This window comes from Pocillopora verrucosa, chromosome 14, assembly GCF_036669915.1.
Source record: "Pocillopora verrucosa isolate sample1 chromosome 14, ASM3666991v2, whole genome shotgun sequence".
NCBI classification, from domain to species: domain Eukaryota; kingdom Metazoa; phylum Cnidaria; class Anthozoa; order Scleractinia; family Pocilloporidae; genus Pocillopora; species Pocillopora verrucosa.
The window spans coordinates 5,128,697-5,144,240 of record NC_089325.1 but is presented as its reverse complement, the minus strand read 5'-3'; the positions used below and the strand labels follow the sequence as shown (position 1 = coordinate 5,144,240).

The 15,544-nt window shown below is 39.1% G+C and overlaps 2 protein-coding genes and 1 pseudogene across 2 annotated transcripts; 1 reads left to right on the top strand and 2 right to left on the bottom strand.

The window, feature by feature from the left end:
- Positions 1-1,549: 1,549 nt before the first annotated feature.
- LOC131771134 (adenosine receptor A1-like) lies at positions 1,550-4,108 on the top strand. Its single transcript, XM_059086894.2, has one exon. It carries the CDS (start codon positions 1,764-1,766, stop codon positions 2,832-2,834), a length of 1,071 nt encoding a protein of 356 aa, XP_058942877.2. The 5' UTR covers positions 1,550-1,763; the 3' UTR covers positions 2,835-4,108.
- Positions 4,109-5,963: 1,855 nt separating this feature from the next.
- Positions 5,964-7,281, bottom strand: LOC131771127 (adrenocorticotropic hormone receptor-like; annotated as a pseudogene).
- Positions 7,282-10,703: 3,422 nt separating this feature from the next.
- On the bottom strand, positions 10,704-15,212 carry LOC131771158 (hydroxylysine kinase-like). Its single transcript, XM_059086939.2, has 3 exons — positions 14,847-15,212; positions 12,709-13,371; positions 10,704-12,376 (listed from the first exon to the last, which is right to left on the bottom strand). The coding sequence occupies exons 2-3, from the start codon at positions 13,354-13,356 to the stop codon at positions 11,723-11,725; spliced, it is 1,302 nt and encodes a 433-aa protein (XP_058942922.1). The 5' UTR covers positions 13,357-13,371; positions 14,847-15,212; the 3' UTR covers positions 10,704-11,722.
- Positions 15,213-15,544: the final 332 nt, after the last annotated feature.

Genomic DNA, 15,544 nt, shown 5'->3' with positions numbered 1-15,544 from the left:
TGGATTTTGTTAATTTCTTTTCAACTTAAACTGGCCCCGTGGTTTACACTCAGCTCAAACTACCGTGTTTGTTTAGTTGTTCCTGTCTACACGTCACGGCATGTTGCTTTTTCTTGTCTCTACACTATTCAGTCGAAACGACTTTGTAAAAGGTTTCTTTGTCATCTTTACGGCTAACGCTTTTGGATTCTGGTTGGAAGAAAGGTTGCCCCGGCAACCCGAACGTTTGTGCAGATCTGTAACCTGAGCTCGTGTAAATTGTGGATTTCTAGCTCCCTTTGCAGGGATCCTAGCCGAAGAAACAAATTACAAATTATGCCGGGTTATAGTTGAGGGACCTATGATAGAGAAAAGTTATCATTTGCGGACAGACACTTTTTCTAGCCTCGTTTTCTTTGAGCGGAGGCTCCACTGTTTATCACGGCATCTTGGACCTTAACTGTGGGTGTAGCACAGTCCTTCTACCCAGTTGCGCGTAACCTTCAAAATCTTTACCTCACAAGCTGTAAAGTACACGAGTTATGTAGTTGAACTTCCTGGCCTGCGAATAAGTCCTCATCATCGCATTGGCACTGCGAGACGCACGGTTCCCCGCCCTCAAGGCCTTATAATTTCCCGCGAGTGAAGAAACGCTTGCGCAGAAGTGCTAATGATGAAGGCCGGCCTGTAAGGCTATGAAATACCCTTCGCTCTATATAAGTAAAAGGTTACGATGAAATGACCCTATTTTTTTCTATTTGCTTTGTTTGTGCCGAAGTAAGTTGGTATTAACTTAAAACCTGTGTCACTTCAAAGAAAGCTCTTTCTTTGACTGAGTGTAACGTAACCCTTAAGAGTGATTACTAACTATTTTCCCTATCAGCATCACCTCCTAAAACAAACATTGAGGTCATGAGAATAAAGGAAACGATCACCAATTTACGACGCTCTTGATTGTTAAACAAATTCTCTTTGTCAGTACCATAGGAAATGTATAGAGAACAATGTGGAGAAAACATATACTGATGTTTAGGTGTAAAGGGTTAACAATGAGGAGACGCACGTCGGCGGCATTTCTATGGGAGGAACATGACATCCTAAATACGCGAGATACTTTGCTAAAACCTTCAGCGAAACCTGATGTAACAAGAATAAATGTCACTAGTGTTGGTTTCAGCGGACCCAGCAACAATTTTTAACAGGTTAGCGAAATGATAACACGGCTCAAACAAACGCACGACAGCTAATGTCAATTTGTTCTTGTTTTTGAGTGATTTCGTCTTCAGCTTTATCTTCGTCTATCAACTATGACCTGAATGATTAAATCATTCGATCCCTTTTTTTTGTCCCAGTGAATCCCAGCATAAAAATTAACACTGGGCGCAAATATTAACTACTTGCCCTTCAGTTCCATAAATCTGCTATCTATAACCGCTAATGCATTTTTAAGTGTTTTGTTTTCTTTCCTTGCTGAAAACTTTGAATAATTCGTTTTCACCCGGTCAAGGGCAATCGGGTAGAGTTTCGAGACACGTCAAGGACGTGCCCTTGAAATTGGAATGTTGCGGAACAGTTGAAACTTGCACGTTTTAACAGTCTGTCTTTGTTTGTCTACTCTGCTTGTTCGAATCTTTCAATACCTATGTTGGTTGCTGATTAGGATTCGCAGCTGGAGAGTTCATTGGTTCGAAATTTCACTCAAGAGTGGGTGCTGCTAAAAAGGAAACCAAACAAACGTTTCGATAAAGCGTGAGGTGAACAAAACGAGTCAAGTACGTATCGATATGAACGGCACGGATACACTGGTGATAAATACCACAAATGAGGCACCATCGACTTTGAAACACCGAGAACTGCCCGAGTTAATTTTAAAAGTTTACTTGACAAGAGGAATAATCGCCATACCCATGGCGTTGATTACATCTTTCTCGAATGGTCTTGTAATGTTTCTGTTTCTGACGGATCCAAAGAGATGTCTTCGTTCTTCTCCGAGCTGTCTTCTTGTTGCGAGTCTGGCTCTAGTAGACTTCATGGTGGGAGGCTTCCTGGAACCCACTGATGCCTACTACAGCCTTGCCATAGCTTTTGGACGGCAGCACTCCATAAGAAGAAAAGACTTGCAAAGCGCTGCAGCTTATTTTCTCCTCTGCTCGATGCTTCTACTTTTGCTAATAACGTTTGATCGTTACACGGCGATATCTCGACCCATTCATTACCCTCACAGAATCACCAAAAGGAGAGTCTGCATAAGCGTGGTGATGGTATGGATCTACTGCGCCCTGCTAATCATTGGTATAAGACAGTGGGGCGAAAAGTTCAGGAATGAAATTTTCTGTGTTCATGTCGATGTAGTCGTGTTGGTTATAACGGTGCTTTTCTGTAACATTGTGTACTTGCTGCGTAAGCAGACGAGTAGCTTAAAAAGATTTAGCAGGTCCTCGGATGACATCTTCGTCGTTCGAGCCTCAGAACGCGAGCGTAAAATAACCATGACACTATTACTCATGCTTGTGATATTCCTTGTATGTACTATGCCCTGGTTTATCATGATGCAGATTTTTGACTATTGTGATATTTGCAAAAAGAATTGGTGGATCATGAAGTTGCTGTTTATTTTGTTCCAAGCTAACTGCGCTTTCAATCCGTTCTTGTGTACACTGCGGATGCCTCCTTACAAGACAAGTGTAAAGTTGGCCCTATTGCGATTCGAATTTTTTCGTCGCTGCTTTAGGTCAACTTGTCCCGCAAGGCAAGAATATCAACTTCAAAGGCGAGACGCCAACTGCAGCAACCGAGGGGGCAGAAAAGGAAGACTGGCTTCCAGTTCAAGTTTTGTTTTACCGAAAGCGTTTTAAATGTTTTTGAATGTATGAAAATCATATTATACATGAAAACGTTTCGATTAAAAGAAAAAGGACTTCTAAGCAGTCACGACGGAAACGCCGAGAAGACGCCGATCAAAACACAAATTTACATTTTTATTGAGAATTTCGCAAATGGCTGAGTGTGCCTACCATCTCCTATGGCCCCACAACTCAGCTTCAGCATAACGTATGTGAGTTCCAAATGGTAACTCAAATAACTGCCGTTGGGGTTTCCGTTCACAAACCCCGTAAATTTTGATGACTTAACGTTATTATTGTTTTGTAGAGGACGGCTAAGGAATATATATAATTCGATTTGAAAACGCACGTCTGCCCTTTAGATCTCTTGTTTTGCCACGTCCTGGTACCAGTCGTCGTTCCCATTATCGATTCATCAAGGCTTAAAATTAGTGAGTTTATTTTTGTTTTGGTACTGCAGACGAGTAGGAATGCATACCCCTATGACCTGTTTCAAGGTTTCCACATGTACTAGACATAGGACGCCCTCACGAACATTGAACAATGCTGGCGATCTTAAGGATTGACGGCTGAAAACAGGGCACGTATTTCTAATATTTGTGTCTTGCTCCCAACCCATGGCTCAGTTGTTTGTAGCGTGCGTCCAACTATAACCTGGGAGGCCTGGGTTCAAATCCCGTCCAAGCCTGAACATTTTTTCAGACATCTTTTCTGCAATTGCTTGAATTGCGGCTCACTGGCGTGGACCATGGCTTTATTTGATCGAATATTTGTGTTGTGTTCTGGAGAGCTTTATCAGTTTTAAGAATCTTTATTTTTTTTTTGTCGATGGTGGCAAAGGTAATTTTTTTTTCGTATTTTTGAAAACTTAGGTGGTTATATAGCTGTTCGGGAGGGATGAAAAGGTAGCATTTTGTATGAGAAGGGATGAGTTTATTAACTAGCTTTTCTCTCTATCAGCGACGGAAATATGAAGAATTTCTCTTCAAGGTTCTTGAAGAAAACGAGATTGGGATTTTCACCAGTTTGGGACATAGCGTGTGATGAGTGTTCACCTGACTTAGTTATTTATGCCACATGAGGATTTTGAGCCCTATACTAAAATTAAGTTACGCTGGTATTTTCCCGTGGGATTACTAAGTGTAATAGCCTTTTTCTTACGCTTTGGAACGATCTGTAATCTAATTGAGCAGACCTCTTTTTGACCTTGCTCTTTTCATTTATCAGTTAGTGATCTTCAAAGCCATTTTTTTTTCTCCTCTATGATTTGACGTATAGTAAAAGAAACATTTGTCAATATCAGGTATCGTACTCAAATTAAAAGTTACTTTAACTGATCAACCAAGCCGAATGACCATGAAAGTCGACGATCTCCTCTTGCTTGAAAATGTGGTTTTCTCTTCCTGAAATTCTGATTCGATACTATGGAGATTGATTCTGAAGCAGTCTGCCATTGTACCATAGCCTGAAAAGCCAAATTGAGCGAATGTAATCCATGGTAATCTCATCAGTTTTGCTTTACATCTACGAAAAACGAACGTGACTAGACAGCTAGTTCCAATGAACTGATTTAGAGTCAACAGTGCCCATGCAACTAGGATTGAATTTAAATTGAGTCAGAAATGAAGATCTGTTCTTAAATTTCATTCTGCACAATGAGTTTGACTGCAACTGCGTAACAAACTCTTATTTCAAAAATGTTTCGGTGTTTGTCAGTTCCGGCGAACTAATGGCGCCTATTTTATTGACTGAAACCTGAAAAGGCGCAATCTTTGTGTAATTCATACCTGTTTGAATAAGTATCGGCGAGGTTTGGTATAATCAATGAGCGATCTAAGGTCGTGGTCGTCAATTGTTATGTAAAATATGGAACGATGACTTTCATGATTTGAGTGAAAGTTAATTTTCAAAAAGCAGAGAGGGTTTTTTTTTCAGGAGAGTAACAATAATTACCTAAAATCATTCTAACCTACAGGAAGTCGAGAGCGCGAAGAAAAAAAGATTACTTATGGTAACGCCAATTTTCTTTGTTATTTCCAAACACCAATTCACAGGTTTTTGTGATTCCTTGGAAATGGTTTCAACTTGATTCGATCATTTTTAATACATAGGGGGTGCTTCCGGCAGCAAGACAGAGTTTTACCTTTTCCATTTACCAGCTTCTTATATCATTGTTTTCCAATGGCACTAAGGTCTATCAATTTCCTGAAAGAAGTTGTCAGACTGCTATGAGCCTTGTCCTGACGTGTCTGTATGTTGGTCTATCACAGTTCTCATTTTTTTCTTCACGGTGATAACGTATAGATTCTACATGTAAAAATGTTCTTGCCCTCATACTCATAGAAATACAAAATGTTCAGATTTTTTATTACGAAGTTTGGGATCAATCCTGAGCCCCAAGATTAAGAATTATTTTCAAGGTTTTAGAGAATTATTTTGCTTACAAGACTCTCTGTCGAGATCTGGGATTATTTTAATGAGGAAAAATTAAATTTTATGCTTATTTCTGTCCGAAATCCTTGGAAACATCTTTTTGCAATTTCCGAATTTGTGTTTTGTTGAAACCATTTCCTTGTAGGAGAAGTTAATTACTATCTTGGGTCACCCACAGTAATTATTTTCAACCCGGAAACTGTCAAATATGTCAGTTGGGGTTCCGAAAACTCTACAGACGAACATGTCCACAAATCAAAGAGACAGGCTTCTCGATCCGAATAGAGCAGATTTTTGAATCTGAGGATAGGGCAGTATCATTTAATAAACGCCTTTCCTTTCTTTTGAAAAAAGCCAGCCTTTATTTATTTACCTCTCTCTCTGAAGCACATGCGTTTTCCTTCTATGCACCGACATTATGGAATACTCTCCCCAATTCTCTTAAAAGTGCTATTTCGGTTTCGTCTTTCAAAGCCGCCCTTAAAAACATTTTTAATTTGGAAGTTTTTTCTTTAAACTAAGCGAATTGTTTGATATGTTTTTACTAATCTCGTGTTTTAGATATTTTGTGTTGACAATTGATTTTATTGATGACATGAAAGCCCACACAGACTTGAAATGCGCGCATAAAAACATTGTAACTTTTATTATTATTATTTGTATTATCACAAAACATTTGCATATTTTATACCTAAATTACCAACAGCTGAATGATGATCTCACTTTGTTTCCTATCACAAACGCTCTTAACTTCCATTTGATAACTAAATTTCTTTTTACATAGAGGGCTCAAAAACTACGAAATTAACTTCTTCTTAATGGTTTGAAATTACCCTCATAATTGTATTTCAGGTTGGTTTTAATCTTTGTAAGCATTTTGTTCATAGTGAGTCATAACCGGCGGCAAAGCAAAACTTGAATTTGTAGACTCTTCTTTCCACATAAATGATTTCCATTACTCAAGCGTTTTTGCTTGAGTACATACGCACGCCTGGCTCGCTGCGAAGATTGACAAATTACACGTGAAAACCCCCACTGCGTCAGAGTCAATCGCAGCGCCGCTCTGTAGCGCGGCAGACGGAATGTGCACAAGAACGGGTTGATAGCGCAGTTCGCTTCGAAGAGAATAAACAGGAGCTTCATGATCCACCAGTATTTCTGGCAAATTTGGCAGTAATCATAGATCTGCATCATGATAAACCAGGGCATGGTACAGAATAGGAATACCACGAGCATAGTAGCGAGTGTGAGCGTTACCTTCCGTTCACGAGCCGACGCTTGAACCACAAAAGTACCGTTCAAGCTCACACTTAGCCGTTTTAACATGTTTGTTTGTTGTCGTAGCACGTAGACAATCCTGCAGAAAAGGCCAGTGGTAAGGAACAAAACCAAGTCTATATGAGCACAAAAAAGAATGTTCCTGAGTTCTTTTCCCCAGCGGCGTATTGCTACTATAAGAATCGCACAATAGACCCAGACTAACACAACGCTTATGGTGATTCTTTTCTTTGTGATGCTGTAAGGGTACTGAATGGGTCGAGATACTGCTGTGTGTCGGTCGAAAGTTATCAGCATCACCAGAACTGTCGAGGACAAGAGAAGAAACGCGGCAGCACTCTGCAAGTCTTTTCGATCTAAACTGGGCTTCTTTCTATTTGCAATGGCAAGACTATAGAGTGCATCCGTAGGCTCCAGGCCGCAGCCGACTGCTAAATCCACCAGAGCAAGGCTTGCTACAAGAAGACATGTTGGAGATGAACGAAGATTTTTCTTTGGATCTCTTAGAACTAAAAATATCACAAGGCCATTTGAGAATGATGTGATCACTGCCATGCTGATGGCGAGAACACCTCTCGTTAAATAGATATCGTAGAGAAAAGCAGCTTTCGCACCGTGCTTCAAAGTCGGAGGTGCTTCCGCAGTATTCGCCGAGGTTGAGTTCGTAGTGTTGAGCTCCATATTTTCTGCGAAGACTGCGAGGCACTCCTTCTTGCAAATTTTTTTCTGTCAGTTTTATAGGTGACATATCTATATCAGCGGGTCCTTTCTGTTTCCTGCCACGCTCGAGGGTCGTCTATGGCAACACTGTCTTGTTTCGTCTCCTTATCAGCCTCGTGTTTATCTTTTTAGATGAAATACGGGATTATCAGAAAGGAGGCGGAAACAGGTGAAGCGAAATATTTGCTGTGGACAGTCTTTTCTTTAATAAATCATCTGAAACTGACATAATGAAAAATGGAAATTGGGAATCCAAGCAAAGTGGTTGTTTGGTAAGTCAAAAAGCAAAACCAATTGTTCCTAAGTGGCAAATTGAATTATTGAGCCGTTTTTTTTTTTATCCAAATTGAAGTTGTTTGTCTCCACAGTGCGAATTGGGGTTTAATTTACAGCAGCGTATTTTCCAAAACACTTCTTTCTTGGAAATTAAGCACAGAAGGGTCAAAACTTTAAAATGGTATTTAACTTGAAATAAGTGTCTTAGCTTCCTACGCTCTTCGTAACCTTTATTTTTATGCATGTAAATTTTGTTTCGATGGTAGTGTAAACTTCTTTCCGCAATCTTAGTGATAATGATGATAAGAAGCTCTTTATGACGAGAGATTCACGTTCCATGCAAGTGGGAGGACTTCGACATGTTCCAGAGTCGTTTTAAATAAAGCATCTGGTTATAATTGAAGTTTATAAACCCCGAGTGCTAGTTATTGTCATTGTCTTACAAACGCACGAATTGTCTACTTTTTGTATGAAGTATTTTAAATTTTATTAGATCTTCTCCTGTTAAATTACCAAAACGAAACACGTAAAAATTAGCAGATTTGAGAATCTCATGGCACGTAAAATAAATGGGGGCTCAGATTTTCAATTTCAGTCCCAAGCAATTTGCTTCTTTTTCTCCTACTTCTGGCTACGGCATTTAGAGAAAATAAATAAACAAAAAAATTTTAAATTTAGTAAAAAGGAGATCCGTTGATTGAAACAAAAATGTTTGAACTTAATTACTTTGCTGGTTTGTTTTCGCCATGCCTTACCGCTCACAACACCCATGCTGCAAATGTAATACCTTGATTGTATCTGACAAAGTGACGATTTCTTGTCTAGTCTTAAGTAATAAGTTCACACATCAACATAAATATTTGCAGGATAATGCAGGATTAATACTTTTAATTGTGAGCACTTGGTTTGCTGTCAAGCTTTTTCTGTATTTTTTTCAACTGATCGTTGCTTACGTTGCTATGTTTTTTTGTTCTTTTTTCGTTTTTTTTTTCTTCTTTAGCACATAATTTGTTAGTTAGAGAGCCGAGCGTTATTCCACGACCGACTATGTATAAATTTTTTGGGGCAAAGGCAAAGAAAGAAAAATGAAAGAAAAAAAAGATCATCATCATAAAAGCCATGAAAGCGGTTCGCTTGTACCCAGCCCCACCACTGATCAGGATTAAGCAGCATAAATATGGGCTTGGGGGTCTGTGGAGAATGCTGTTTCGAGTAAATTGCTAAGTGTTGAAATAATATTGAGGGCTAAAGAGAACTAAAGTTATACCGAGATGAGCAAATTATAAGTACTTCATTGAAGACTTCATCTACTTAATTGCGTTAAAACCTAATCTATTGTTCTGTTACTACATTCAGAACACCATTATATGACATTTAGTAAAATTCATGTTAATATCTTAATGACATCTCCTCTATGTATACCAACACTTTCAAAGTCTATTTTGGTTTTGTCTTTGTTTCGGTTCATTTCCATTCATAATTGTAGCACCTCTTCCTCTGGTGTCGTCCAAAATTCTTCAAACACTTTCCACCCGTTTTTGGTTGTTTCTAAGATATATTCATTTCCAGGATCAACGTGTTTGCTGATAAAAGCGCCACATAGTAATGATTGACAAAACCTTGGCGCTACCAGCACAGGCAAGACTTCCAACTCCTCGCTAGATAAGGGATGAACCGAGTGATATCCGGCGAAGAAGAGTCCCGCCATCTGACTTCGCCCGCAGGTTAAAACCCTTTCAACATTCACAAGGAACATCGGAGGAATTGCAAGATCAAATACTGTATAACTGTAGTTTGAGTGTCCAAGCTAAGTCTATGAAAGCAATATCTTGCACTGAATACTGAGAAAAATGCTTATTACGGGAAGCAAATACTAGATTGGTGTAATTTGGATCCCCGGCGATGATTTGCTTGGGTAAGAGATGTAGTTTTGGTTTCACATTCTTTCTAAAAGCTTCACAAACCTCTCGAACCATTTCAACACGATGAGGATCAGTAACAGCTTCAAGGCAAGGTTCAATTTTCTCATCAACTCTCGACAAGTCCCAGCCTAAGTCTGGACGCTCCAACTTTGCATAGACGAAATCCTAGTTGTTTTAATAAACAGATGATGTAAGATTTTATTAAGACAGCATCGGCAACTTAAACATATATCGGCTTATGTGACTATCAGTATTAATAAAGGGGCAAGTTTCTAAAGAAACTGTGGTGCTGCGTCGGTGGGAGAGTATAGCAGGTAATTTAGTGTTAACAACTGAGTTGAAAACGTCAATTAGCCACCGTAAAGGGTAAAAAAGCTGACGTTTCGAGCGTTAGCCCTTAGCCCTTCGTCAGAGCGATTGACGAAGGGCTAACGCTCGAAACGTCAGCTTTTTTACCCTTTACGGTGGCTAATTTACGCTTTCAGTTGTTAACACTAAATTACCTGCTATGAGTATTAATACTAACAGACTGCTCTTCGATTGATTGTTGAAAAACCAAAACCAAAGTTATCAAAACGGCCAATCAGAGGAAGGAACAATACCTAAAGGCCAATGACAACTCAAAGTAAACACAACCAAACTGTCTAATTATGCGCGGGAAACGCGGAGGACCGCTTTAGTTCAGTATTTGATTGGTTGCTAAAGTGGCCAGTGGCGCGACTTTTCTGGACCAATCACAGAGTGAGGTTAAGCATAACTAAAGCAGTATCGGATTGCTTTCGTCATTCAATTGGAAATGAATTGCTCAAATGATCATAACGGCAATGGCAATAACGAAAATGAGAGTAATCTGATTTTCCTTGAGCACATCGAACAGAAAAAGTGGCATAAACAACGGTAAACTGCAGAGGCTGATCATAAGTAGAAAAGTTAACCCGATAACGATAGCACAAACACTCTGAATGAAGGCCGAGAGGATAGCTGTTTTCATCTTGTTGGATCTAGTCAGCATGGCGCTTATAAATTAAAAAAGTCCGCGCGCACTAAGTCGAACCTCTAATTTATGTTGCCTTCAAGCTTAACAATTTTTTTATCACCCATGAGTATCGTTCGAGAATATTAACCCTTCACACCCACAATGCAAAATCTCCAATTAGTTAGATCAATATCGCAAAACAGTTTTGCCCTTTCACAAATTGAAAGTACCTTTTTATTTTAAAGAAATGCTTAGGTTTTGTGACAACATCTTTCTTCTGAAAGTTATGTGAACGAACTATGATTTTGTCAGTTTGGAGAATGCACAGTTGACGAAATTTCTCGATTGATCGAAATTGTTTAACACGGGTCATTGCACCTTGCCATGCTATCACAACATTCCAAGACAAATATTTACATTTTTAATGGACATTGAAGCAACTAGAATTTACATTTCTGTTTATTGTAAAGCAATTGCGAAATGATTTTGAATTGTTTTCTTTCTATTGAACTACTATTGTGATGTTCTGTTTCTACTCAATTAATATTAAGTTGGCGACTTCGCGTGAGATCATGTACGAATTACAGAAGGCGGTAGCGATTCATTTCTCACCAGAATGTTCGCGTGTTGCTTTTGTGGCTAAGCTCATTTACATGTCATTGAATAAGAATAACGTTTATTGTGTTATACCTCGATCTTCAAAGCCTCCCGACACATGTAAATGAGGTGGACCAAAGTGGCAGGGTATTCTGCAGTTGCTCCGCTTTTTTTTAAAGAGTTTTACGGCCGGACTTGGTTGCACCACAAACTGTAAGCTCGTTTCTATTTCATGTAGCTTTGTCGTTATTGTTGTTATATTTGTACTTAGATATTTGTATTAAATATCTATTTTCAGTCGAATCACAACTACACACCTTTAAATCTAAATATTCATCTATCTGGCAAATAAATTAAATGTGCATTCATTTCGTGGCGTGATCGAAACGTGTGGCATTTAATTTAGCTACAGGTATTCTATCAAATTACGGCAAAACTACGTATACCCTAAGCGCGGGAAAACGCGGGTGACCGAGTCTCGACTGGGTTTTAGTTTTGCATTTACTTGGTTGAGAGGGGAACGCGAGTTTTCTGGACCAATCACAGAGCAAAGCAGAGCAAAACCAATTTAAAGCAATGCAATCCCGGATTACTATAAACATTCATTTGAAAACTGTTTTGAGGATAAAATTATCATTGCATTTAGTGAAACCTATGTTAACATCTTAATAGCATTTCCTCCATATGTACAGACTCTCTCAAAGTTCATCTTGGTTTTGTCGTGTGTTTTCGCTCATTTCCATCCATAATTGTAGCACCTCTTCCTTTGGTGTCTTCCAAAATTCCTCTAAATTCTCCCACCCGTTTTTGGCTGTTTCCAAGATATATTCGTTTCCAGGATCAACGAGTTTACTGACATAAGCACCAAATACTAATGACTGACAAAACCTTGACGCTACCAGCACAGGCAAGACTTCCAACTCCTCGCTAGATAAGGGATGAACCGAGCTATATCCCGCGAAGAAATGTCCTGCCATTTGAGTTCGCCCGCACTTCAAAACCCCTTCAAGGTTCAAAATATACATTAGGGAAATGGCAATTTCAAATACTGTACAACTGTAGTTGAGGTCTCCAAAGTCTATGACACCAATATCTTGCACTGAATACTGTGAACAATGCTTGTTACGGGGAGAAAATACAAGATTGGTGTAATTTGGATCCCCGTGGATGATTTGCTTGGCTAGGAGATGTAGTTTTGGTTTCACAGTCTTTCTAAAAGCTTCACAAACCTCTCGAACCATTTCAACATGATGAGGATCAGTAACAGCTTCGAGGCAAGGCTCAATTTTCTCATCAACATTCGACAAGTCCCAGCTAAATTCTGGACGCTTCAGTTCTTCACCGACGAAATCCTGTTCGTTTTTTAAAAAAATTAGTTTAGTTTTGTACTAAAAAAAGCAACGGCAACTCAAACTTTTATGAACGAATTCCACTTTGAGAAAGAACACTAGCTGTAAGAACGATAATGATAATAATGACAATCTGATTTTCCTGGAACAAAGCTAAAAAAATTAATAGAAAGTAAACAACAATAAAGTAAACAACTGCAAAGGCTGAACATGAGCAAGAAAGGAGACGAGACAACAGTCTTAAGTGAGAGTCGAGATGGACAGCTGATGTCTGTTCCACCTTGCTGGTATTTTTTCCTTTGTTTGCTTTTTGTTTGCTATTGCTTTTCTCTTACCTTTAAGTCTCGATCCATGCTGCCCACGGCCACTCCTGCATTAAACAGCAGTTGAGTGTTCAGCGGGATTTCATTCAGTAATTTACCCGGTACAAAGTTCAAAAGGAGAACAGCGCAGACCAAGAATTCGTCTTCAGAGTATTCTTCCCCGTCATAAATCTCAATTCCATCAACGATATTTCTAAGACTTGTTACAGACAGAGTGCTAGTACCATTTTCTAAAGAAATTCCATTCGTATCTTTGTCTGTTACCATAGAAACATGACCAGGCTCCGCGTGAAGAATGCCAGCTCGATGCTTTCGTGGGATTTTGCAACTTACCAAATGCGTCTTGAGAATTGAAAGGACTGGGGAGGAGCAGTTGTAGCCACGTGTTTGGAGAAACAACATGATGTTACACTGAAGCTCTAGGAAATATTCATGCCTTGATTCTACGTCGTTTATAATTTTGAGAACGTATTCTTGACATTCACGTTGCCCATTCAAGGATCCTCGCATGTAAAAGTTTCTGTCGTCATAGGAATTAAGCTCTTTGACAAAAGACAAATCTGTGATATGCAGGTTGAAAAGTCGAGCTGCCAGAACTGCTGCTTGATGTTTTTCGACGGGCGGTTTTGTTCGCACTAGGGGAGGATGATCAATATTCATATTCCTGGAAAGTGACTAAAATAGAATAACTTGTAAGCAGATAGCCTACAGTGCAGGCGTCTTGTTAGTGCGAGCTAACGCTAAAAGCTCGTGATCGTTTGTTCGACCGGCCATTAAAATCAAAGATGGCGGCCATAATATTCGTTATGAAATTACTTAGCGCTGGCTAGCCTAAATTACGCCTGCTCTGCAGGCTAGTAAGCAGATATCTTCGAGACTGAAATAATGAAACTGTATGTTATTAAAAATAGCAACCCATGGAGAGACTTATTTAACGTTTATTCCATAAGCGCGTTAAGATGATAAATAATCAACGAGGTGCGTAGCGCCCAGAAGTCTATAACCATTCCCGTATTCAACAAGTGCAACTTGAATAACTGAATTTTTAAATTTCATTAAATCCTTAACGTTTAGATGGAGCTTTTTTTAGCTACTTGACAGTTAAGACAATGCTTTCCATAAACGGTGACACGGAATATGCACTGATAATCGGAGTAAGGTGAACTAATCGAAACACTAGAAACGCCATTTTCAAGGTTGAAAATTTTGTAAATTTTTTGTAAATTTTTTGTAAAATTTTTTGTAAATTTTTTTTTGTAAATTTTCAGCGTAAAGCCCTTCGGCCACGGGCGGCCTAAGTGTACAGTGTATGATTTGAAAAACGTCTGGAAGAGGCAAGTTCAGATATGGAATAAAGGTAAGGAGTTTACACGTTATATATATTTATCGCATTTATAACAATATTTTTCATTATTTTACTTTTTTACGGCACACGCAAATGGTTAAAATTCAATCTAAATATAACCCTCGATCGTGCAATATCAAGGGAATCGAATATCGACTTTGGTGAACCATTGTGAACTAAAGAGTGATTGAATATCAATCATACTGGGGTAACTTTGGCTTTTACTACTCCAGTTAATGTACATATTCAGCATATTAGATTTAAACCCCGAAATTACACAAAGAACGCTTTGGCCGCCTGTGTTTCTACTGGCTACTGAGTTCACGCAGAGTTATCTCTGACACTGTAGCTAACCATGCGATCACATTTCATGCTGAAATCTTCATTGGGTTGTTCACAGACAATTTTTCCTTTCTCTAGCTTCCCTTTTGCTAAAAATAATTCTCAAGAATCGAAATTTTCCCCTTTTTGGGATAAGACCAAACCGTCCTAAAAATTCGCGTGTATTAAATCAAAACAAGTCGAAATAAGCCCTCAGGCATTGCCACGTATAGTCTTTTCAAAGCCGTGTTTGAAGATCATGCAAAGCTCTTTGGACGGAGTGTTGGGTGAATCGATGCTGATAAACAACCAAAAGTTTATAACATGATGATTTCATTTTGTGCATTTCGTTTCCCACCATTTATTACAAGAAATAATTCAGATAGTTGTGTTTGTAGTATTGGAAGTTTTCTCACGATACAAATGAATATCTTTACATATTGTGTCATTATCTTGGCTGAATCACCAAACGCAAATGACTTACCGTGGATTTAACAGCTTATGGTTACCCTCCTCTCGGTGATCCTTTTAAAAAGATCGAGTACTGAGCCAGAGGACGACTATATGTGATCCCACCGGCGGAAGGTTGTGATCCTTGAAGCCTGCAAACAGCAACTAAATATGCGTAATCGACAGGCGTCTCAGTGACATCAGTCTTCATAACAATGATTCTATCAACATTTCAAGCGAGATTAGGCGAGCGGAAATGCCCCCTGCCAGCCCCCTTCCAACGCGTTTGACTGGATCGTGGGTCGTGAGTCGTGGGTCGTGACTCACATAAGTCCTCTTGAATCTTTTTACGTTAGGAGAGATTAGTTCTCGACTCCCATGTTGAAGTATAAAAACTGACCTACCCGTTAATCAGAATGTTGCGTGCATTTCACCGCATCTCATAACCAATTGCAACAACTTTGAATGACACTTTGTTTACTTGTTTCCGGTCTTAACGTGCTTATGACACGAATTTTTGCGTACCGCTAATCATATGTACAAACCAATTCCAACAGAAAGAAAAATTTCAAAAAACTTACAACCAGGTTTTTTTGGGCCCTAAAGAGCTGTAAAATACAGAATCGAGCACCGTGCCGAAAACAGAAGGACGCATAAATTATGACCGATCGTGCAGCCAAAATTATGTGGTTAGTCAATATTTGTTACGCAAGATACAGCTTCGTCCAAACT